We start from the raw sequence: 23,803 nt of genomic DNA on the forward strand, positions 1-23,803 counted from the left end.
GAAGTCTTTTGATCCATGAAGACTCTGTGGGTTGGTACAAGATGAGTCTTGAAAGAGACAACTACCCATTAAAGGCAATGGATTTGAGGCTTCTCTCTCCTCTCCCAGAGGCCATTTTGTGGCACCTTGTAAGGGGGAAGAAGAAGCGACATGAGGGTGGGGGTGGGACAGATGCTGACCCAACCTCTGGTCTGATTATCCCCATTCCTTAAGCCCTTCCTTGGTCTAATGTACACATTTTCATCTCCAACTGGCCCCTTGGAGACAGGGGGACTGAATATGAAGCAAACTGTTTTGTTGTCTAGACATCTTAAACAGCTGTACTTTCTTTTCTTTTTTTAATGGCCTTCTTAATTAAATGAGCCTCCCAAAGAAATTTAAGGAAGTCACATTATACCTCATGCAGAGATCAAAACTGAAGAACCTTAACTGCTACTAAGTGAGTGTCTAGGTAACAGGAGTAAGTACCATGAATGAATGCCAAAGGTTATCTACTTGGAAAATACGCCAGTTGGGTGCTAATTGTTCCTTAATTGAGCTCCTAATAGAGCCAGGTCAGCATGTTCTTGAGAGTTCTCTTTCAACTGAGAGGCTTTGAAAGGAGAGCTTTACACTGCATGCTTTCCTCTGAAGGGCTGGTCTTAAAAAACCAGCCACAAACTGCCCTAAAGAATAAGATTTCGACAGGTTTGAAAAGGGGCTTGGGAGAGACAGTAAGGACCCACCCATTGCATTGGTCGCCCGGCAAAGGGAAACGAACTGTCGCCATTTGCAAGAGATACCACCATGGCAGAGAACTGACGTCACCAGACTGCGACGGAGGAGATAACTTCATTGAAACCTGCGGCTACAGCATCTAATAAATTTATAGGAGTAAACAGTAATTCATCAGTCAAACAGAACAAGAAGTAACATGAGCAGCTTCAAAAAGCAAGGAAGAAAAGGAGTACAAACAATGCAGGACAGCCTAAATATTCAGGAGGACCTAGAGTCATCAGAAAAATGGTCATACAAAGAACTCAAGGAACACCTTAGACAGATGGAATGGAACCTTAAAGAGGATACAAGACAGCAAATTCAAGCAGCGAAAGAACACGTTGAGAATGAATTACATAAACAGATAAAAGAAGAAGTTAAGCATCTCTATCAGGAGATAGAGATTATAAAAAATAATCAAACAATAATTCTAGAAATGAAGGAAACGATAAACCAAATTAAAAACTCAATTGAGAGTATCACTAACAGAGTGGAGCAAGTAGAAGCCAGAACATCAGATAATGAAGACAAAATATATCATCTTGAAAAGAGTCTAGCCAACTCAGAAAGGCTGGTAAAAAATCACGAGAAAAACATCCAAGAGTTATGGGATAACATAAAAAAACCAAACTTACGAGTCTTCGGGATAGAAGAAGGTACAGAGATTCAAACCAAGGGAATGAGTAATCTGCTGAATGAAATAATTACAGAAAACTTTCCAGAAATAAAAAAGATGAAGATGAAGATGCATACAGGACACCGAGCACACAAAATCACAGTAGACCAACGCCAAGACACATTGTTATGAAGATATCCAATATACAGAACAAAGAGAAAATATTAAAAGCTACAAGAGAAAGGAGACATATTACATTCAGGGGTAAACCAATAAGGTTAACAACAGATTTTTCATCACAGACACTGAAAGCGAGAAGGTCATGGAACAATGTATTTCAAACACTGAAAGACAATGGATGCCAACCAAGAATTCTGTATCCAGCAAAATTAAGCTTCAGGTATGACAACGAAATAAAAATCTTTCATGATAAACAAAAGTTAAAAGAATTTGCAGCCAGAAAACCAGCATTGCAAAGCATTTTGAGCAAAACACTACACGAGGAAGAAATGAAAAACAATAACCAAAACCATCAGTGGGAAGTGCCTCGGTAAAGACAGAGGGCGAGGGGAAAGATAATCATGGAGAAACAAACTAAGTTTTTTAAAAAAAGGATAAATAATCAAACATAGATGGAAGTACAAATCATATATCAATAGTAACTCTGAATGTTAATGGCTTAAACTCTCCAATAAAGCGACATAGGTTGGTATCATGGATTAAAAAAACAAATCCAACAATATGCTGCCTCCAGGAGATACATCTGATTGGAAAAGACATACACAGGCTGAAGGTGAAAGGATGGGAAAAAATATGCCACGCACACGGTCCTCGTAAGCAAGCAGGGGTGGCCATCCTCATATCGAATAAAATCGACTTCAAGACTAAGTTAATCAAAAGGGATAAAGAAGGACATTATATACTGTTAAAAGGAACCATTCACCAACAAGACATAACAATTATCAATATTTATGCACCAAATAATGGTGCTGCGACACTCATAAAACAAATTCTCCTCAAGTTCAAGAATCAAATAGACCACAACACAATAATTATGGGTGACTTCAACACACCTCTCTCACCATTGGACAGATCCTCCAAACAAAAGTTGAATAAAGAAACTATAGAACTCAATATCACAATCAATAACCTAGACTTAACTGACATATATAGAATATATCAACCATCATCAAATGGATATACTTTTTTCTCAGCAGCACATGGATCCTTCTCAAAAACAGACCATATATTATGCCATAGGGCAACCCTCAGTAAATATAAAGGGGTGGAGATAATACCTTGCATTTTATCTGATCAAAATGGAATGAAACTGGAAATCAATGATAAAAGAAGGAAGGAAAAATCCTACATCACATGGAAAATGAACAATATGTTACTGAATGATCAATGGGTTACAGAAGACATAAAGGAGGAAATCAAAAAATTCTTAGAGATAAATGAAAATACAGACACAACGTATCGGAATCTATGGGACACAATGAAAGCAGTTTTAAGAGGAAAATTCATCGCCTGGTGGTCATTCCTCAAAAAAAGAAAAAAACCAACAAATAAATGAGCTCACACTTCATCTCAAAGCCCTAGAAAAGGAAGAGCAAAACAACAGCAAATGTAGCAGAAGGCAAGAAATAATTAAAATCAGAGCGGAAATCAATGAAATTGAAACAAAAGAAACTATTGAAAAAATTAACAAAACTAAAAGTTGGTTCTTCGAAAAAATAAATAAGATCGACAGACCTTTAGCCATGCTAACGAAGAGAAGAAGAGAGAGAACTCAAGTTACTAACATACGGGATGAAAAAGGCAATATCACAACAGATGCTACAGAAATACAGAAGACAATTAGAAATTATTTTGAAAACCTATGTTCCAATAAAATAGAAGATAGTGAAGACATCAATAAATTTCTTAAGTCATATGATTTGCCCAGACTGAGTCAGGAGGATACACACAATTTGAACAGACCAATATCAATGGATGAAATTGAAGAAGCCATCAAAAGACTACCAACCAAGAAAAGCCCAGGACCGGATGGGTATACAGCGGAGTTTTACAAAACCTTTAAAGAAGAATTAATACCAATACTTTTCAAGTTATTTCAGGAAATAGAAAAAGAGGGAGCTCTTCCAAATTCATTCTATGAGGCCAACATCACCCTGATTCCGAAACCAGACAAAGACACCTCAAAGAAAGAAAACTACAGACCAGTATCTCTAATGAACCTAGATGCAAAAATCCTCAATAAAATTCTGGCGAATCGAATACAAAAACACATCAAAAAAATTGTGCACCATGATCAAGTAGGATTCATCCCTGGGATGCAAGGATGGTTCAATATACGGAAATCAATAAATGTTATTCACCACATCAATAGGCTTAAAGAGAAGAACCATATGATCATCTCGATAGACGCAGAGAAAGCATTCGACAAAGTACAGCATCCCTTTATGTTCAAAATATTAGAAAAACTAGGGATAACAGGAACTTACCTTGACATTGTAAAAGCTATCTATGCTAAGCCTCAGGCTAGCATCATTCTGAATGGACAAAAGTTAAAGGCATTCCCTCTAAAATCTGGAACAAGACAGGGATGCCCTCTATCACCACTTCTATTCAATATAGTTCTCGAAACACTGGCCAGAACAATTAGACAGACGAAAGAAATTAAAGGCATAAAAATAGGAAAAGAAGAACTTAAATTATCACTATTTGCAGATGACATGATTCTATACCTAGAAGACCCAAAAGGGTCTACAAAGAAACTACTAGAACTAATAAATGAATTCAGCAGAGTGGCAGGATATAAAATCAACACACATAAATCAAAGGCATTTCTGTATATCAGTGACAAAACTTCTGAAACGGAAATGAGGAAAAACACTCCATTCACAATATCCTCAAAAAAAATAAAATACTTGGGAATCAACCTAACAAAAGAGGTGAAAGATTTATACAATGAAAACTACAGAACCCTAAAGAGAGAAGTAGAAGAAGATCTTAGAAGATGGAAAAATATACCCTGTTCATGGATAGGCAGAACTAACATCATCAAAATGGTGACATTACCAAAAGTTCTCTATAGGTTTAATGCAATGCCAATCAAAATCCCAACAGCATTTCTTGTAGAAATAGATAAAGCAACCATGAAATTCATATGGAAAAATAAAAGACCCAGAATAGCAAAAGCAATTCTAAACAGGAAGTGTGAATCAGGCGGTATAGCAATACCAGATTTCAAACTATATTACAGAGCAATAGTGACAAAAACAGCATGATACTGGTACCAAAACAGGTGGGTGGACCAATGGTATAGAATAGAGGACACAGAGACTAATCCACAAAGTTACAACTATCTTATATTTGATAAAGGGGCTAAAAGCATGCAATGGAGGAAGGATAGCATCTTCAACAAATTGTGTTGGGAAAACTGGAAATCCATATGCAACAAAATGAAACTGAATTCCTTTCTCTCGCCATGCACAAAAGTTAACTCAAAATGGATCAAGGAGCTTGATATCAAATCAGAGACTCTGCGTCTGATAGAAGAAAAAGTTGGCTCCGATCTACATATTGTGGGGTTGGGCTCCAAATTCCTTAATAGGACACCCATAGCACAAGAGTTAATAACAAGAATCAACAAATGGGTCTTAATTAAACTTAAAAGTTTTTTCTCAGCAAGAGGAACAATAAGAGAGGTAAATAGGGAGCCTACATCCTGGGAACAAATTTTTACTCCTCACACTTCAGATAGAGCCCTAATATCCAGAGTATACAAAGAACTCAAAAAATTAGACAATAAGATAACAAATAACCCAATCAACAAATGGGCCAAGGACCTGAACAGACACTTCTCAGAGAAGGATATACAATCAATCAACAAGTACATGAAAAAATGCTCACCATCTCTAGCAGTCAGAGAAATGCAAATCAAAACCACCCTAAGATACCATCTCACTCCAGTAAGATTGGCAGCCACTATGAAGTCAAACAACAACAAGTGCTGGCAAGGATGTGGAGAAAAGGGTACACTTGTACATTGCTGGTGGGACTGCAAATTGGTGCGGCCAATTTGGAAAGCAGTTTGGAGATTCCTGGGAAAACTGGGAATGGAACCACCATTTGACCCAGCTATTGCCCTTCTCGGACTATTCCCTGAAGACCTTAAAAGAGCATGCTACAGGGATACTGCCACATCGATGTTCATAGCAGCACAATTCACAATAGCTGGACTGTGGAACTAACCCAGATGCCCTTCAATAGATGAATGGATAAAAAAAATGTGGCATCTATACACAATGGAGTACTATGCAGCAATAAAAAATGACAAAATCATAGAATTTGCAGAGAAATGGATGGCACTAGAGCAGATTATGCTTAGTGAAGCTAGCCAATCCCTAAAAAACAAATACCAAATGTCTTCTTTGATATAATGAGAGCAACTATGAACAGAGCAGGGAGGAAGAGCAGGAAGAAAAGATTAACATTAAACAGAGACATGAGATGGGAGGGAAAGGGAGAGAAAAGGGAAATTGCATGGAAATGAAGGGAGACCCTCATTGCTATACAAAATTACATATAAGAGGTTGTGAGGGGAATGGAAAAATAAACAAGGAGAGAAATGAATTACAGTAGATGGGGTAGAGAGAGAAGATGTGAGGGGAGGGGAGGGGGGATAGTAGGGGATAGGAAAGGTAGCAGAATACAACAATTACTAGTAGGGCATTGTGTAAAATTGTGGATGTATAACCGACGTGATTCTGCAATCTGCATTTGGGGTAAAATTGGGGGTTCATAACCCACTTCAATCTAATGTATGAAATATGATATGTCAAGAGCTTTGTAATGTTGTGAACAACCAATTTAAAAAAATAATCCTATTTATAGTAGCACCAATAAAAAAAAGAGTGAGTGAAAGAAAAAGCAAAAAAGGAAGGAAGGGAGGGTAAGGAAAGTAAAAAAGAATCCACAAAATATTTCGGAATAAGGTTAACCAAGGAGGTAAAAGATCTGTACACCAAGGATTATAAAACACTGATGAAAGAAATGGAAGACAACGCAAATAAATGGAAAGATACCCCATGTCCATGAGTACAAGAATTAGAATTGTTCAACTGTTTGTAGTAGCCAAAGAAATATAGAGATTCAATACAACCCTTATGAAAAGTCCAGTGGCATTCTTGTATTGGGGTGGGGACAAGGTCCCCCAATGTTGCTCAGAGTGACCTCAAACTCTTAGGCCCAAGCAATTCTCCTGTCTCAGCCTCCAAAGTCAGCTGGGACTATAAGCACCTGCCATCATATCTGGTTTCCAATGATGTTCTTCACAGAAATAGAAAAAAGCAATCATGGCATTCATGTGAAATCGTGAAAGACCCTGACTAGCCATAACAATTCTGAGAAAGGAGAACAAAGTTGGAGTTCCTCATTTCCTGATTTCATATTATATCACAAAGCTCTGATGGTCAAACCAGCACTGTCCTGGCTTAATGACAGCAGGAAACAGATGGAGAGCCCAGAAACAATCCAAGCACACTCCATCAGCTGATTTTGAACGGGGCATCATGACCTATACACAATAAGGAAAGGACAAGCGCTTCAGGCTGGGGAAAAAAAGAATAAGATTTCATAATAACACCAAACTAACCCTCATGTAGCATTTACTAAGTGTGGAGGTGGTGGGGGGTGAGACACTATTCTAAGCACTTTACTTATGCAAATAATCTAATTATGGTTCCCATTGTGTGTGTGTGTGTATGAGTTACCAGGCCCTTGTGAATGCTAGGCAAGCACTCAGCCATTGAGCTACATCCCCTGCCCATTTTGGAGATGAGGAATCTGAAGGCAGAGGGGGTAAGCACCAGAAGGTTAGCCAGTAATGGACCCAGGATTCATACTTGGACAATGTGACATGAGATCATGGTCTTACCTACAATGACACACTGGCTCAGCTTTTACAGACCCTTAAAATAACGCCCCTGAGCCTCAGCCACAGCCTTAGCTGGTGGAGTATTTTCCAGCAACAGAATGAGTTGAGCAGAACAAAGAAGGATGGGTATAACTCAGAGGAATGAAAAACAAAACCAATCCCAAACACTGACCCAAGTATAAATAATTAAATTATCCCCAGTAGACCAACCATCTCATGAAATACAGGAAATTTTAGAAATAAAATAAATGATAACTAGGCTAATTTAAGTGAGTGGTTCCAAACTCTACCTAATTCAATGCTATCTTTTTTATAACTAATATTTGTAGCAGTCTATTTTTCTGAAATAAAATTCATAGGTGATATAATCTACAACACATGTAACTTTAAAAACCTATACAATGCTCTAACTATAATGTAAAGGAAAAACAAAAGGAAGTAATTTATATTTTAAAAGTATATATACCAAATATAAATTTATGGGCAACATCTCTAAAAGACATAGAAAACTAGTAGATGTTTATACCTACTTAAATGAGGAGGCATAGATTTAAAAGAATCACGATCAGAAAACATTCTTTATAGGAAGTGCAGAAGAATAGAAAAGAAAAGGAAAGAAGTGGACACTAGAATCAAAAGTAGTCTGCCAAGTAATAACAGACCAGATTGACTTGTACATGATAAGAAAGGGAAATTGCTTTAGTTGAGATAGGGATAATATATCAAAGCAATTGGAGACCAATGAAATAGAGAAAATGAGGAAATGTAATATACTTGGAATCAGGTAAGTAACGTTAACAGGCCCCAACAGGTTGCCAGCTTTTATAAACCTCCCCGTGGGACATATTTTGCTACAAATGGGGTCAACATTATTTTGCTGGATAGACCCTTGATACTTACTAGGTGTCATCAATAATAACAAGTAATGTATTAAGGAAGAAGAAAATGGATTCAGTATAGATACAATACTTTCCAATTTATTTACTATCCATGTAGTGTAGACAGAAAGTTTGGAATAAAGGACTTCATAATTTCTAAGGCAATGTCATTATGTCTCTCTAGAGTGACCATCTTCTGAACCACTGGGCCCCTTCGTGTTGACTTGTGAAAATTTACTATCATGTAGTAAAGAGCTTTTCCATTAGATTGGTAATGGGTTTTGCCTAACAGGAAGATATGTGGGTCTTGAGTTGACCCTTCATTGTGCAGGACATTTAACATTCTTGATCCTACTAGGTAAAGGCTGGGAGGGACCCCAATCCATGTGGCAGCCAAAAGATGCTCCCACAGAGTTCCAAAATGCCCAATTGAGGGTAATATTGACCCTAGGAGAAGCATTAGTTAAGGTAAAACTTATATCTCACAACCACATTGTTGATTTTTTAAAAATAAAACTTGTATTTTTGAGATTTACAACATGTTAAAGAATATATACAGATAATAAAATGGTTACTATAGTAAAGCAAATTAACATGTTTATCATCTCATATGTTTATTTTTACTGTCATATTTAAACAATTATTATATCATATCTCTAAATATATGGCTAAATTATATTAAAATGTGGAATATATATTTAAATTCAGTACAAATTTTTCACTTACCAGATTCAAATGTTTCTTCATCTATGGTTTTCCATGGAGGCAAAAAGCAAAATTGTTATTACATTACTATCTACACTGAGTCTGTATTTAACAATATAATTGCCTGGCTAATGCTTTTGTGCCTATGCTACCTTTATCAAGGTCAAGACAGTGGTATCTCTAAATCATATACAGATATCTTAAATGAGATACATAATATTTAGTAGTTGGGCTGTAATGACAATCAGAGGTGTAGCCGGAACTTAAAATAAATAAATAAAATAAACAAAAGAGAATAAGTAAAACACAATTTTAAAAGAGGCTCAGAGAGAAGGGAAAAGTGAAATGTCACAGGAAAACCCTATGGACAGTTGTACACTGCACCACCTTGCTTCTGGAAGACTCGCATGTGTGGGAGGGAGGCCTCTGCCTGCAGAGCTGGGGGCTACAGGCAAGGAAAGGGAGAATGAGTACTTGAATGTCTTGATTGAGCAGGATCAGGTGACTGAGAAAGCATGAGAGAAACCAGCTTCTTCCTTCATTAAAACAATTCTTGTTAGCATTTTAAAAAGGGATTAAGGATTACAAAAGTAAAAATTTATATGGAGGACAATTTGAAAGATATAGTAATATTACCAATGCATATACCCTTGGCTCAGGCAATGGTACATCTTAAGTATACATGTGTGAATGACATATCTATATAGCTATTCATTGTAACAATGCTTATAGTAGAAAATGAACACAACTCAAATATCTACAAATAAGCAATTTTTAAAAGATGATGAGATAGAATCATCTTTAAGATATATGAAGTTAACCAGGCGCTTCAGTGCACACCTATAATCCCAGCTACTTAGAAGAATTATTTCAAGTTTGAAGCCAATCTGGGCAATTTAGCAAGACCTTGTCTTATAATTAAAATTTTTAAGGGGCTGGGGCCATAGCTCAGTGGTAGAGCACCTGCCTTGCATGTGTGAGGCCCTGGGTTCGATCCTCAGCACTACATAAAAATAAATAAATAAAGATATTAAAAAAATTTTTTTTAAAGTACTGGGGATGCAGCTCAGTGGTAGAGTACCCCGGGGTTCAATCCCCAGTATTGAAAGGGAAAAAAAAAGATATACAGTTAGAAGGCCAGGAACAGAACAGTGTATATATCATATCATCAAAGGATGTGTGCATTCATGTTTGGGGAGACAAGACTGAAGTGCAGAAGAAAAAGAAGACACATCATTATTTTTGTATGCAGAGACTGTCTGGAAGGATACTTAAGAAACTGATGACATTTATTGGCTCAAGAAAGAAACTGAGTAGGGGAACATGGAAAGAGAAACTTATTACAGGGTACACTTTTGCAGGTTTTTTTTTTTAACTTTTGAATGATGTGAAAAGATTTTGAATGATGTGAAAAGATTACTTTTGTAGTATGAGCATTATTTTGTAGTTGTTCTAGGAAGTATATGTAAATCTCTGAAATAGTTCTTTCATTTCTAAAACCTAGATTAACCCATAAAGCCAAGACAAATTCATGTGTCAGGCAAATGACTTTCAGCAAAACCCTAGTGATTTTTGAACCAACCTTAGTACCATCACTAAATTTGAAAAAAAAAAATTCCAAATTTTTTAGAAAACCTGAAATATAGAAATGTAAAAGCTTTCATATATTTCTCAAAATTCTGGAAGCCATTACTACCTATCTATACCAGAATTTACCAGAAGATGGGGCATCAAACTTAATAACAAAAAGATGTGTTTTGCTTTCTACACATTTGGTATCACAGATTTTATGCTGTTCCGCAAAAACACAGGGAGGAGGAGGAGGAGAGTTCCAAGTGTTCCACTGTCTGGTAAGCTGATTGTTAGCACGTGTTCCTGAGGTCATTTCTAAGATGTAGCTTTCTAGAACACTTTCCAGAAGTTTAGTGGGGACCTAGAGACATCCCCAAACTATGTTTTTCCTTCTATGTGCAGAGCCACAAAAACAGGGGTGGGGTCATTTTACATGTCAATTCTAGAGGAAGGATCTATGGCCACTTCTACCACCTCTGCTCCAGATAATCTATAGCTGAAGTGCTTCATGTTCCTTCTGGGGGAATCAATCAAGAGGAAATGTTACCTGCTTCCACACATTTCTCATCAATCCTCATGTCATCTTCTATAAAAGAGCATAGAAAGGAAAGAGAATTAATAATATGTCAGCATTAAAAACAGCGTTCCCCATGTAGAGGCTTGTGTCAACAAAACTGAGACCACCTTACAATGTTGTTTGTGGAACTATCACATATTTGGTGAGGTAAAATGGACTCTACTATATTAAATGAAAATGTGTAACGTAGAAGGCAAAATACATAAAATGTTATATTGGAGCATTGGATTGTCAGTGCTGAGAAAATCAGCTATCTCAAAGCCATAAATGGGGGAAACAATACCATATAGAATAAGATTCATTGAGATAGTTCATGAAAATGTCAGGTACATGGTAAGTGCTCAATAAATGGTAGCTGATTTTACCTTTAGCTGATGCATATATAAGAGTGCTAAGTGCCACAGCCAAGTAATATGATGCATGGCACTTTTGGTTGTAAGGTGACGCCAGCTAGCCATTGAGATGATATGATTATGTTAAGATTTGCATTCATATGGATATTGGACTCCTGCTGTTCACCTCAGGACTGCTACAGGACTCCTGGAGAGTTCCCATTGGTTGGGGAAGTACAGTAGGAGGGAATTCCGGGGCAGAAAGTTGTTCTGGGGTTCTGGTAGAACACCACCACGTGGGTGGACGGGCTTCTGCCCGGACGTGTACGGGGTATTGGCGGCATTTTCAAAAATAAAGTTTTGTTCCTGCTTGAGTGGCTCGTGATTCTGTGCCCAGCCAGACTGCGGCAAAGAGAATTAAAGAATGAAACTTAAAAAACACTTATGGGATGAGATACACCCTAGGTACATGTATGACTGCATATATGGTGCAATGCTATTTCGTGTACAACCAGAGAAATGAAAAGTTGTGCTGCAATTGTGTACAATGAATCAAAATGCATTCTGCTGTTACATATACCTAATTAAAATTAATTATTTTTAAAAACACTTATCCTAACACTCAAAGCCTTCATCATGTGACCCCAGTTAGAAGGTCCATATCTCCCCTTACATCTCTTGTATCACTGTTAGAGCTCACCACATGGGTCTTTCTGTTGTGCCTTAGTGTATGTTGTTTTTTCCCTGTGCCTATGACACATCAAGGCCCACCTCAAACAATGATTAAAACAAATACCCTTCTCTAAACCTCCTCAGCATGTTCTTCCAACTACCTTGAACTTCTTTTGTGATGTAACCATTTGAGTGTTTGTTTTACTTATTCTTCTAGAATGTTCCCTGAAAGCAGGCACTATCTAGTTTTCACATACTCTACAGAGCTCAGAACAATGCCTTGCACATAGTAGCTATAAGATTAATTATTCATTAATTTGAATTTACTTTTGAAGATTAAAATAGTTGATTTGAAAATGCCTCCTGAGAATTTTTTTTTCTTTCAGCATTGTACATCTTGTGCCTAGCATAGTGCCCAGCACTTCCCAGATACTCAAAACAAATAGTGGCTTAATAAATGAGTCTTACACATGTCACCAAAATTCAAAGTCTAAGCAACAATCTATAATATTATAAAGTAACACTTATCACCACTGCCTTAAAAACTATATCATTCATTATTGTTTTTAAATAAAATATGAAACATGATAAATTTTAAGAAGTAATATTCTCATGGAGACTAGCACAGATAAACAAGTAACACAGCTGAGATATTTAGCCCAGGTACATGGTAAGTGCTCAATAAATGGTAGCTGATTTTACCTTTAGCTGACGCATATATAAGAGAATTAAAGAATGAAACTTAAAAACCGCTTATGGGATGAGATAGACATCATTACCCTAGGTACATGAATGACTGCATCTTATCATTCAGATAAGATGGAAGCTTTTATTCATTTAGAGATTACTTTCCAGATTAGCCATTTATATTAACAGGTCATAGCTAAAGTGTTTTTTTTTTTTTTGAAAGCAAATAAAAACTACAATTGTCATTTCTATTTTACAACATAGGTACAGAAACCAGAAATGATTCTCCAATGATCACACAAGGACCCCTGAGGCTCTTCTGACATGTGACTCTGGAATCTAGGATAGGGGAATTGCTTTTATTCTCCCAAATCAGCAATTCTACATTACTAGCTAGGGTGGGTGCTACAGAATGAATTAGTTCCCACGGTGTTCATAGGTTGAAGCACCAGCCCTCAACATGATTGTATTTAGAGATAGGGTCTTTTAGAGATAATTAAGGTAAAATGAAGTCCTTGGGATGGAGCCTAATGCCAAAAGGACTTAGAAGCAGATGAAGAGACAATAGATATCTATCTTCCCAAGTATGTACTTAAGAAAGGCCACATGAATACACAGTAACCAGGTGGCTGTTTACAAGCCAGGAAGAGAGGCCACAACAAAACAAACTTGATCTTGAACTTCCAGCTTCCTAAACTGGAAAATAAATGTCTGTGTATCTCATTAGGCGGCCCACTCTAAGACAGCCCACCCACTGAGTGTCAACCCCTCCCCAAGTGCCAGAGCCAGACTGCCCTTCACAGCGCTGATGTTGACGTGGCCTTGGATACAAAAACCTAAGCGAACCCTGGACTTGGCTCTCTACCACCTCCTCTGGTTCCCTGCCTGTGTCATATACAACTCCTGTCCTTGGAGGACCCAGGCTGGAGCCTATGCGGAGAGATCAATTCTCAAAAGTCCCACTCAGGAGTTCTCAGGTCTCTTGTTTGTGCATTTGTGACATCATAGTGCATTATCTGGATGGTTGGACATGGACAAAGAGAAGAGGTAGCCACTGGTTCTACTTGCCCCCAATACAGGGCCATTCAGATAAGATGGAAGCTACATTGTTTGCAACTTCTGACAAACGTTATTGGGGTTTTTCTGAACCTCAATCTTTTCATCCACAAGATGGTGAAAATAATTGCAATCTCCCTGCAGTGTTTTTTTTCTTTCCCCTTTTTTTAATTTGTACATTATAGTTGTACACAATGATGAGATTTTTTGCTACACATTCATACATACAAGATAATATAATTTGGCCACTATCACTCCCCAGCACTCCCCCCCCCATCCTTCCCTCCTCTCACCACCTGGTCCCTTTAATCTACTGCTCGCCTTTGATTTTCATGAGATCCACACCCCCCTTTCTTTTCCTTTTGCCTCTATAGCTCCCACATATGACAAAAAACACACAACCTTTGACCTTCTGAGTTTGGTTTATTTTGCTTAACATAATGGTCTCAAGTTCCATCTATTTTCCTGCAAATGACATAATTTCATTTTTCTTTATGGCTGAATAAAACTCTATTTTGTATATATTCCACATTTTCTTTATCCATTCATCTGTTGATGGACACCTAGGCTGATTCCATAGTTTGGCTATTGTGAATTGTGCTGCTATAAACATGGGTAGCATGTATCACTGTAATAAGATAACTTTAATTCTGTAAGGTAAATACCAAGAAGTGGTATTGCTGGGTCATATGTGGTATTGCTGGGTCACTTGCCTAGTCTTTTGAGGCACTTCCATATTGATTTCCACAGGGGCTGTACTAATTTACAGTCCCACCAACAGTGTGAAAGTGTCCCCTTTTCTCTACATCCTCTCTACCATTTCTTATAGTTTGCATTTTTTTTAAACTTCAGAATTTATTTAAACAGGAAACCTGTAGATTTAAACAAGAGGGGGAATGGAAGGTAAAAAACAGCATCTCCAGGAAAATAGCCCAAACCTGCTGTGCCCTCCCAAATAGTAAAACAGGTATAAGGAGCCCAAAGACCATATGCCTACCCGATGAGGCTCTGCACACACTTTTAGACTACCGAACTCTAAGCTTCATTGTACAAATCACACTTGAAATGTGTATCAAAATCACCAGCCAAAACAGCTTTTCAAAGCTGAAGCCTCAAAGCCCAAGTTTAGATACCATCACAGTGTGGAATAGCTTCAATCTTGTGTCCCTGTGGGAGGAAGAGCAGCATCCACCAAGTGGTGCCTCTGAACTTGGGCCACTGACCACAGAAACCACCCCAGGAAGGCTATGATAGGTGCTGAGTGACAGCAAAAAGGCACATGTCCCTGTTCAAGTTGTTCATTCCTGGGTGGTTGTAAGTGTTCTACTTACCTAATCAAGATAATCAACTGAACTTATCAATGTTCTGGGATGAAAATGGAAGAGCACTTATTACAGAACTTTTGTTTTCATGTTTGGTAATATAAAAACTCACTGGATTTTATAAAAATTTCTTCCAACAGATTACTGAATCTACAAAACACTGAGAATTTCACCAAGAAGGACTGCACATAAACCACAAATGCAACTCATGGACAAGAGCTGCTCTTATTGCGGGTGGCCAATAACACTGTTTTTAGGTCATGAAATTAATATCTCATGATAAATATGCTGAGTGAAGACGGCATAGTTTGGGGCACAATTGCACATTCAGATGAAGCACTGCTGATCAGGGCACACCGGAGCTGGGAGCATCCAGAGGTCCTTTATGACTTCTCCTCCTCATCTTTAATTTCGGAAATTCTGTCTATGGCTTTCAGGATTTCAGCAACAAAATTCAACGTTTCAGCTCCAGAAACCAGCTGCTTTATGGAGGCATGTGCACCGTTCATGACAACACGGAGATTCTGTAAGGCCATGTCAGTGTTCTGCTTTACCACCGTCAGGCTGGCACCCTGGCCCGACCTCAGGGCTTCATTCTCGCGCTTGAAGTTGGAGACCTGTGCCTGGAGCAAGTTTATTTCCTGTTTCAGCATTATGACGTGATTTTCTGCCTTTACAGCTCGTTTCATCATCAGCTCCAGGTTCTGCTCCACCTGCTGGACCACTGACTCCAGGTCATGGTAGTCACTCACCTCCTTGATCCTCTTTGCCTCTAGCTCCCGCTCAAGCGTCCTTATCATTTCTGTTTGAGTTTCGGAGAAGCTCTGAACCTCATTCAGCTTTCTTCTTAGCTTAGAATTTTCATCTTTCAGGGTTTCATAACTTATCTGCAGCGTGCGCAGGTGTCTGTCACCCAGAGACTCCCCGAGAGTTGTAAACTCTGCACCAGGACTCGCCGCACAGGGTGCTGTGCCGGCCAAGGCCCTGCAAGAGAGCGTCTTCTCCACGGCAGATGGCAAATAGGCCCCATTCCACCGCCTGTTTTCGTCTTTCGCCTCCTCATCCAGGATGTTGCCAGTCCCTGTGGGGCCTTCAAAAAATGGCTGCTGATATTCCAGGCCGTACGCCACAGCCGGGTGGGTGGGAGCGCTGTGGTCCAGTCCCAATGAATGCCTCGAGGCTTCCTTTGGATAAATTCTGCTGTTGGTCATGTCCTCTTTCGTTAGACCAAGGTTCTTGGTTTTCAGAAACTCTTTAAAGGAGAATGGATTTGCCTCTTCAAGGTCTTCCAGTTTGTCATTATCGGGAACAACGAGGCTTCGGGCCCGGGACATCGGTGTGGCACCCAGGCGGCGCGCGTAGCCCGACATCATGGCAGTGGCGTGGCCGGCCTCGGCCTCACAGCCGGCCACCGCGTCGCAGCCACCGCTCTCATCCTCTGGCCGCCGCTCCCATCCTCTGGCCGCTGCTTCCCATAGTTTGCCTTCTTGATAACTGCCATTCTGACGGTGTGCGATGAAATCTCAGTAGGGTTTTTTTTTATATATATATTTTTTTTACTTGTAGTTGGACACAATACCTTTATTTATTTATTTTTATTCGGTGCTGAGGCTCGAGCACAGAGTCTCACACGTGCCAGGCGAGCGCTCTACGGCTCAGCCCCAGCCCCCCCCCCCCCCCAGTATAGTTTCTATTTGCATTTACCTAATTACTAATGGTATTGAACATTTTTCATCTATCTTTGGCCATTTGTATTTCTTCTTTTGAGAAGTGTCTGTTTAGTTCATCTGCCCATTTATTAACTGGGTTACTTGGTTTTTTGTTAAGTTTTTTTAGAGTTATTTATATATTCTAGATATTCATCCTCTGTCAGAAGAGTAGCTAGTAGTGATATTCTCCCATTCCCTGCAGTGTCTTTTTTATAAAATATACCAAAAGCAGTTGAAATAAGATATCTAATCAGTTTCACAACTCATTGGGTTCTTATTATGAGCTGTGTTAGACTCAGAGTTGTGTATAAATGTTACTTTTCTTTCCTTGATTCTTTTCAGTGTTAGGATAGTTATGCTTTGAATTCTAGCACACTAATGGGTACATAGGAAGTTTAAAAAAAATACCTGAACTGAAGTGAATTTTTAAAACTAGAAGAAATTTCTAGGAGACTTTGAATATAAGATCTTCCTGCCCTGAATGTTATTTCTTACCTTCTTCCATAGAAATCACTGGTATGTTCAAATGATGGAAGCAGGAGAAGAAAAAGGGAACACAATGGTTTATGCTCTCATTTCTCAGATTCATTTACATTAAGAAAAGCAAAGTGCCAATACTATTGTAATTGATCTTCGAGAAATTTAGTGGAAATTCAATAACAAATGATAAATGACTATATTTGGGAGAAGCTCCCTGCTTCTGGCAACTCCCATCCTCTTTCAACCCAATTAGCTGTATGAGAATCACACAGTTGACTCATTTCTGAATTAATGCTCTTACACTTCAGTGTATTTTAGGAACTAAAATCTTGAATGGAAGGAAGGAATAAAGGAAGAAAAAAAAGAAAAGTAGCTGGGAAGGAAGAAGGAAGGAGGGAGTAGGAAGGGAGGGAAAGAAAGGCAGATGACAACAAATACTTTTCAGTATAACAATAATCTGCAAACTACCAAAGGCTAGGAATTTTTCAAAACCTCTGAGTCAATTGACTATACCTCTTCAATTAGTAGCTTGTTCCTGAGATCTGCCCCTCCCTCCCGCACCTCCACCATGGGAAGATTTAAGCAGAATTTAAAAGATGTAAAATAATATTTATTATAGTATCATCTACAACAGCTAAAAAGAAATGATCTAGTAGTTTCAAAAGTGATCATGCTCCATCAGAAACATGCCCTGTGAGAGATGTCTCTTTAAGTTAGTGGCTGCAGACCTGGTTTCTGTACTCAGGAATGTGTGAAGATACTAACAGGCTGATGTAAACTACTTTCAGTATAATTAAAAGTCTACTATAAATCACACTTAGGCTACAGGAGCAAATGATGTGCCAACCCGACATACAAGTTATCAGATACTGTCTGGAAAGTCTAATTAACATCTCCCTGTGCCTTTGGTGATTGAAATAGGTAAGTGAATAAAGAATTTTTTCAATCTAGATTGGTTTAAGAGGGGGAACAAAGGTTTTTCAGGGACTGGGGATGTAGCTTACTGGCAGAGCACTTGCCTGGCATGTGTGGGGCCTGAATTTGATCCCTAACACTGCCCTCTGTGGGGTGCAGCTGGCCTCTGTCCTGGTCCTAAGAATGGCCTCCCACTCCCATGGCCCCCTTTATTAAGACCATAAGTAGTTCCCAAGCATTTGCCACCATGGATCCCTTCACTAACCACTCCCCTATTATTTGAATAATATTGTCTAATAATCAAACTGCATTTGTTAAGAAAATTTGGCCTCCTATTTAGTCATCTAAAGAACATATGACCATCAACCAAGGAGATTATTTGGAGCAGTGGAGACATTTAGAGGTCCTCTCTTAGGCAGGAAGCCCACCCTGGACAGAAGGAGCAGGCTTCCCTGTGCACCTGTTGTGTCTGAGGTGGTTTCACTCACATGCGGTTGATTTGAGACAGGTGTGAGGCTGGTATGGCTGAGACCACCAGAATTCCCGTTGCTTTCTGTGCAAAAAAAGAAAGCAGAGACTTGCTGAGTCAGGTAGTGTCCATTTCCTCACCCTGGCTAATGACTGCATCGGACATGGATGTGAGCAGAGATGCCACAGTAGGCTCTTGTTGGGGACTCCAGCATGCCACTGTGCATGGCCCCTTCCACTGCACCTGGAATGCAGTGTGTCCTTGTCCTCAATGCCATTTCCATATTCATCTCCCTTTTCCTTAAGAGCCCCCACTTTGAACATCATCCCCAATCACTCCTGGTTGCTCCTGTGCTCTTCATACTACTCAGTCATAATTCTTGATGGTTTTATTAAACATATAAATGCTCCTCTAACACCCTGGCTTCTCGGGTTCTTGATCTTTTTTTTTTTTTGCCAATGACGTTCCCTCCTCCTTCCTCAGCCTCTGCCCTCCCACTGTCATAAACTAGACCTGTTCAGTACCAATAGCTAATCTCTCCATAATTTCAATTTCTGGCATCCCTTTACCTACCAATTATCTGTTGACCCTATAGGGACCTAAAATCTATTAATCTTATTTCCTTCTTATGGATCCTCATCTGCTTAATTTCCTCATCATCCTCCTTAACACTTTAAATGCCATGACCCATCACTTCTCTTAGGTCCTTTTCGGATTTGCAGTTAAATCTAACCCTCTGTCTAATCTGGACCTGCATCCAAAAAGCTGACCGGAAGCACTTCAGGTTTATGATCTTTAACCTTCAGTGGATCCTTAATGCCAATCATACTATATTGACCTAGTTTATTTTCTCTCCAGCTCTCATTGAAACTTTTCAAGTTTTCTCCTTTCTCCTTCTCAACACCTCCTTACCCACCTTATTTTCATCTTATGACACTGCTTCTCATTTTACACACTCCCACCACTCCCAACCGTGCCCTTCTTTCCTGTGACTAGCCATGTGGATGAACTGTCTCTGCTCCTACATCAGTATAACCCCACTTCTTGTATACTAGAGTGTATCTCCCTTCTGCCTGTTCAAGGACCTCAGTAACAGCAATCCTTTCTCCTGAGACTTAAAAAATTCCCCTCTCACTGTATATTCCCACTAATATTATTCATCTCATCTAAAAATTCTCTCACATCACTCCACTTTCCTTTCTAGATATTTCTCCATTCCTCTACTCTGCTTTATACCCAAATGTCCCAAAACGTTTTCCATGCTTATTGTCATCCGTTTCTTTAAATACCTTTCTAACAAGGATTTTGGCCCCATCCCTCTACTAAAATTGCTGTATCAAGATCACCCATGACCTCCACATTGCCAAATTTAATGGTCAATTCTCAGATCTCTCTGCCACAATTGACAGATATAGCTGATCAGGACACAGTATGGTCAGGACTTTCACCCTGCCTCAGTGGTTACCCCTTCTCAATCTCCTTTGCTTGTTCCTTTTCTTCTTCTTGATCTTTAACACTGGCTGAGTCTTGGACCTCATCTTTCTATATTTACTCACTCCCTAAGTGATTTCATCAAATCTCACAGTGATGGATTGAGATTCCGTAGCTGAGGGCTCAGCTCAGCCTTGAAAGATTAATACTTTTTATCTTAGTTAAGGCTTCTTTAATGAAATACCATAAACTGAATAGTTTACAAACAATAGAAATTTATTTTATCACAGTTCTGGAGTCTGGGAGGTCTGGTTTTCAAGCTTCCAGCAGATGTGGTATCTAGTGAGGGCATCTTTGAGCTGTCCCTTACTTGGCAGAAGGGGGTAAACAAGCCTCTTCCCTTGGTTCTTTATAAGGACAGTAATCCCATTCATAAGAGGTTGACCTTCATGACCCAGTCATCTCCTAAAAGTCCCACTTCTTCATATTATTGCCTTGGGGATTCAGTTTCAATACATGAATGGAGATGAGGGCAAAAATATTCAGACCATAGTACTTCTTAAGTTTAATTTAGTTTCACAAACACTTTTCTCTCTTTTTCATCTGATTATTCTGGTCCCTTTAATATTTACAATGCTTAGAGCACATCAATAAATTGGCATTTGGATTTATAAGCCAAGTGTGTGTTTGTCCACTACTTGATTCTCTTTATTTCGTGTTAACTTCACTAACAGAAACTTGCTGTCCCAGGCCTTTCCTGAGGGCCCAGTCCTGAATACAGGAGAATGACATTACCTCTTCAGAAGGTGGTTAGAAGGGATTAGCCCAGCACAGGTAGAAAGGTCTGAGATTTTCCGGGCCTGCCACCAGAGGGCGTCATTCTGGTCCACAATCTGGAGGATGTCGCCCTTCTGGAAAGGCAATCCAGCATCCATGCAGGGGATGGAAGGATCCTCCTGTGGCCAGTAATCCGTCATGGCACGAACGTAAATCTGATGGCAAGTGCATAATGGTGTCATCAGAAGAGCCTTTGTCCTTGTGCTGGTAAGACTTAAAATCATTACTCCCCTTCTTCATGAACTGGTCATATCTTTCCTCTCTCACCAAAAAAGAGAATTTGCTTCCTAAACTAAGTACCATAAAAAAAAAAAAAAAGCATCTGGGGTAATAGCTCTGAAATGTTTATGTTCAATTTTTCAGAATTTTCAATGTCACTTCATGACTTTGTGGCACCCCATCTCCCTTTATTGTGCTCCTTTACTCATTTGCCTCTTCGTTCATCAGTATTGAAAAATATCCAGCACAGTATCGAACACATGTCAAAACAGCATTGAGGATAGGAGCGTGATACATCATGTTGGATCATGTCATTATTTTGGGACTCAGTGTGTGCAAAACTAAAGGTTCAGTCAGCTCTTACCATCTTCTGACTATTCACAGGAGGGTCAGAAACCGGAACCACCTTGAACATGATTGTGCTGCGAGACATGGCCTAGAAAATGACATGGAGGAGAAGTCACGGAGTCAGCAAGGTTGCTGGGGTTTGGCAGATGCAGTCACAGCTGAATGTGTCCAGGACTAATGGTGACATCCCCCATAGTAACTTTTACAGGGCTCAGAGCTGTTTCCACCCAGGAATGGAAAGAAATTAGGAATCAGTGTAGCTCTGTGTCTGCAGGGCTCTGGAATCACAGGTTGCTAAAATCCACACCCTCTTCCAGGGCCCCTCCATCTTAGTGCTGACAGAAACACCCTACTCTGCAAGGTTTCCTTCCCACAGGCCCTGTCTGACTTTCTGTCCTCATGTCTGTGATTTACAGTACTTCAAACTCCCTTTGCTGCACCTTATGTGCCACACAGAAAGTTGAGGCCTTGTCCTTTTCATATCTTTCCTCCTCTCGGTCTCTAAGCCATCACTATGAAAGGCTAGAGTTCTCCCAGGCACCCAGTTTGAGAATCACTGGTCTATATAATATACAGTGACAAATCTCAGGCCCCAAAGGTGGGGTATGCATTGGGGAGATTGATGGAACCATGCTGCTTTGGCTAATTAATGCTGGACTGTGATTCAGGGAATGGGCTAAGAGGTGGGAATGGAAACAAGAGAGACCAAAGTCTCATAGATTCAGACTATGAATCCTCAACTTCAAACACCAAGGAAGAGGGGCGGGGCCAAACAAGGATGTCCTCCTCCCTATCTTCTGTCCCATGGTGACTTCTTTCTCCCCTCAAAGCTGCCCTGGAGAAAGAGGTTAAGCAGATTTCAGCTGCATAAATGTGTTAGGGGAAGGATGGGGTTGCAGCTCAGTGGTAGAGCCCTTGTCTATCCTGTGCAAGTCCCTGGGTTCAATCCGCAGCATTGAAAAAAAAGCAGGGATGGGAGGAGCAAGCTGTGGTTTGCTTAGGCTCAAACTCTCCTGCAAAGCTCACTTTGCCCACCCACGCTCAGTTTCCAATGGAGAAACACAGGTGACAAGAAACCTGAGCTGGGGACCTGATCGTCCCCTAAGGAGAGCTTGGGTAGGAACATTTCCCAGGCAGGGTCAGAATTTCTGGGGGGTAAAGGAGGAAGGTCAATGAACTACATGGCAACAGATAAGATCTGCAGGCCTGGAGACTGGAGGCTGCGGAGAGGAACCCAAGTCCCCACACTACAACGCACACACCACGGGCTCCATGGGCCCAGTGCCTCAGCTCTTCACTAAGTCATGAACAAAAGGACAAAGAGAAGACAGTTACCAGAATATGGATCACTTGCTCAGGGTCCAGTCCCTCAACTGAGACTCCGTTCACTTCCACCAATTTGTCTCCGGCATATAACAACCCTAGGCAAACAGAAACAAAGAAAGGAAAAAAAGGAAAAAATGAGGTCACCATCTCTAAAGCTATAAGCAAACTCACTAGCCCAAGCATCCTCTAAACATTCTAAATAAACCGTTTATTCCAACCTATACCACCACAGAAATCTGTGAGCATGCCATCCACCTCTTTTCCAATGAAAATAGTGATATTTTTCTTTCTGCTAATCTAATATAAAATGGAAGGAGAGCATTGTAAGAAGTAGCACTAAAATTAAAGATGTTGGGGTCATGAATAAATGATAAAAGGAAGAGGTGTGTGTTTGAGGGTATTTTCAGAAGAGAAAATGTCCAGAAATTTGGGAGGGTTCAAGATTATACCTTACCCCTAGAGGTTAGGAAGGACAGGGGAGAGCAGATACAGAGGAAGGTTAGACAATAGGTACCCAAACATAGCTACGTAGAGGGAAGCAGCTCCAATGTTCTACAGCACAGTAGGGTGATGATATTTCACAACAATTTATTGTACATTTTATAAAAGACTAGAAGAGAGGAGTTCAAAGTTTTCCAATACAAAGAAATGATAAACCTTTAAGAAAATGGAAATGCAAATTACCCCAATCTGATCAATACACATGTGTACATGAATTGAGTTTATCACACTGTACCTTCTTAATATAGTTATTATGTATTAATTTTTTTTAAAGGAGGGCTAGGGTTATGGCTCGGTGGTAGAATGCTCGCCTAACACATGTGAGGCACTGGATTCAAACCTCAGCACCACATTAAAAAAAAAAATGAAATAAAGATATTGTGTGTCCACCTACAACTAAAAAATACTTTTTTCTTAAAAAAAAAAAAAAAAAAAAGGAGCCAAGCATGGT

General features: G+C 39.5%; 1 protein-coding gene and 1 pseudogene across 2 annotated transcripts in view; both read right to left on the reverse strand.

The window, feature by feature from the left end:
• The window catches only part of MPP4 (MAGUK p55 scaffold protein 4), a gene marked incomplete at both ends in the record, with an annotated part of 48,208 nt that overhangs the window by 14,959 nt on the left and 9,446 nt on the right, over positions 1 to 23,803 (reverse strand). The window contains 7 exons of the mRNA XM_081262393.1: positions 8,921 to 8,941; positions 11,019 to 11,057; positions 17,322 to 17,339; positions 18,710 to 18,774; positions 20,917 to 21,113; positions 21,542 to 21,613; positions 22,861 to 22,946. Of these exons, the coding sequence (XP_081118519.1) occupies positions 8,921 to 8,941; positions 11,019 to 11,057; positions 17,322 to 17,339; positions 18,710 to 18,774; positions 20,917 to 21,113; positions 21,542 to 21,613; positions 22,861 to 22,946 (498 nt within the window). The remainder of the gene's footprint in view (positions 1 to 8,920; positions 8,942 to 11,018; positions 11,058 to 17,321; positions 17,340 to 18,709; positions 18,775 to 20,916; positions 21,114 to 21,541; positions 21,614 to 22,860; positions 22,947 to 23,803) is intronic.
• On the reverse strand, positions 15,501 to 16,564 carry LOC308631301 (endosome-associated-trafficking regulator 1-like; annotated as a pseudogene). The gene has a single exon. The product of its transcript is annotated as an endosome-associated-trafficking regulator 1-like (transcript).

Source organism: Spermophilus citellus (assembly GCF_964194105.1).
Source record: "Spermophilus citellus genome assembly, chromosome: 11".
In the NCBI taxonomy this organism is placed as follows: Eukaryota; Metazoa; Chordata; class Mammalia; order Rodentia; family Sciuridae; genus Spermophilus; species Spermophilus citellus.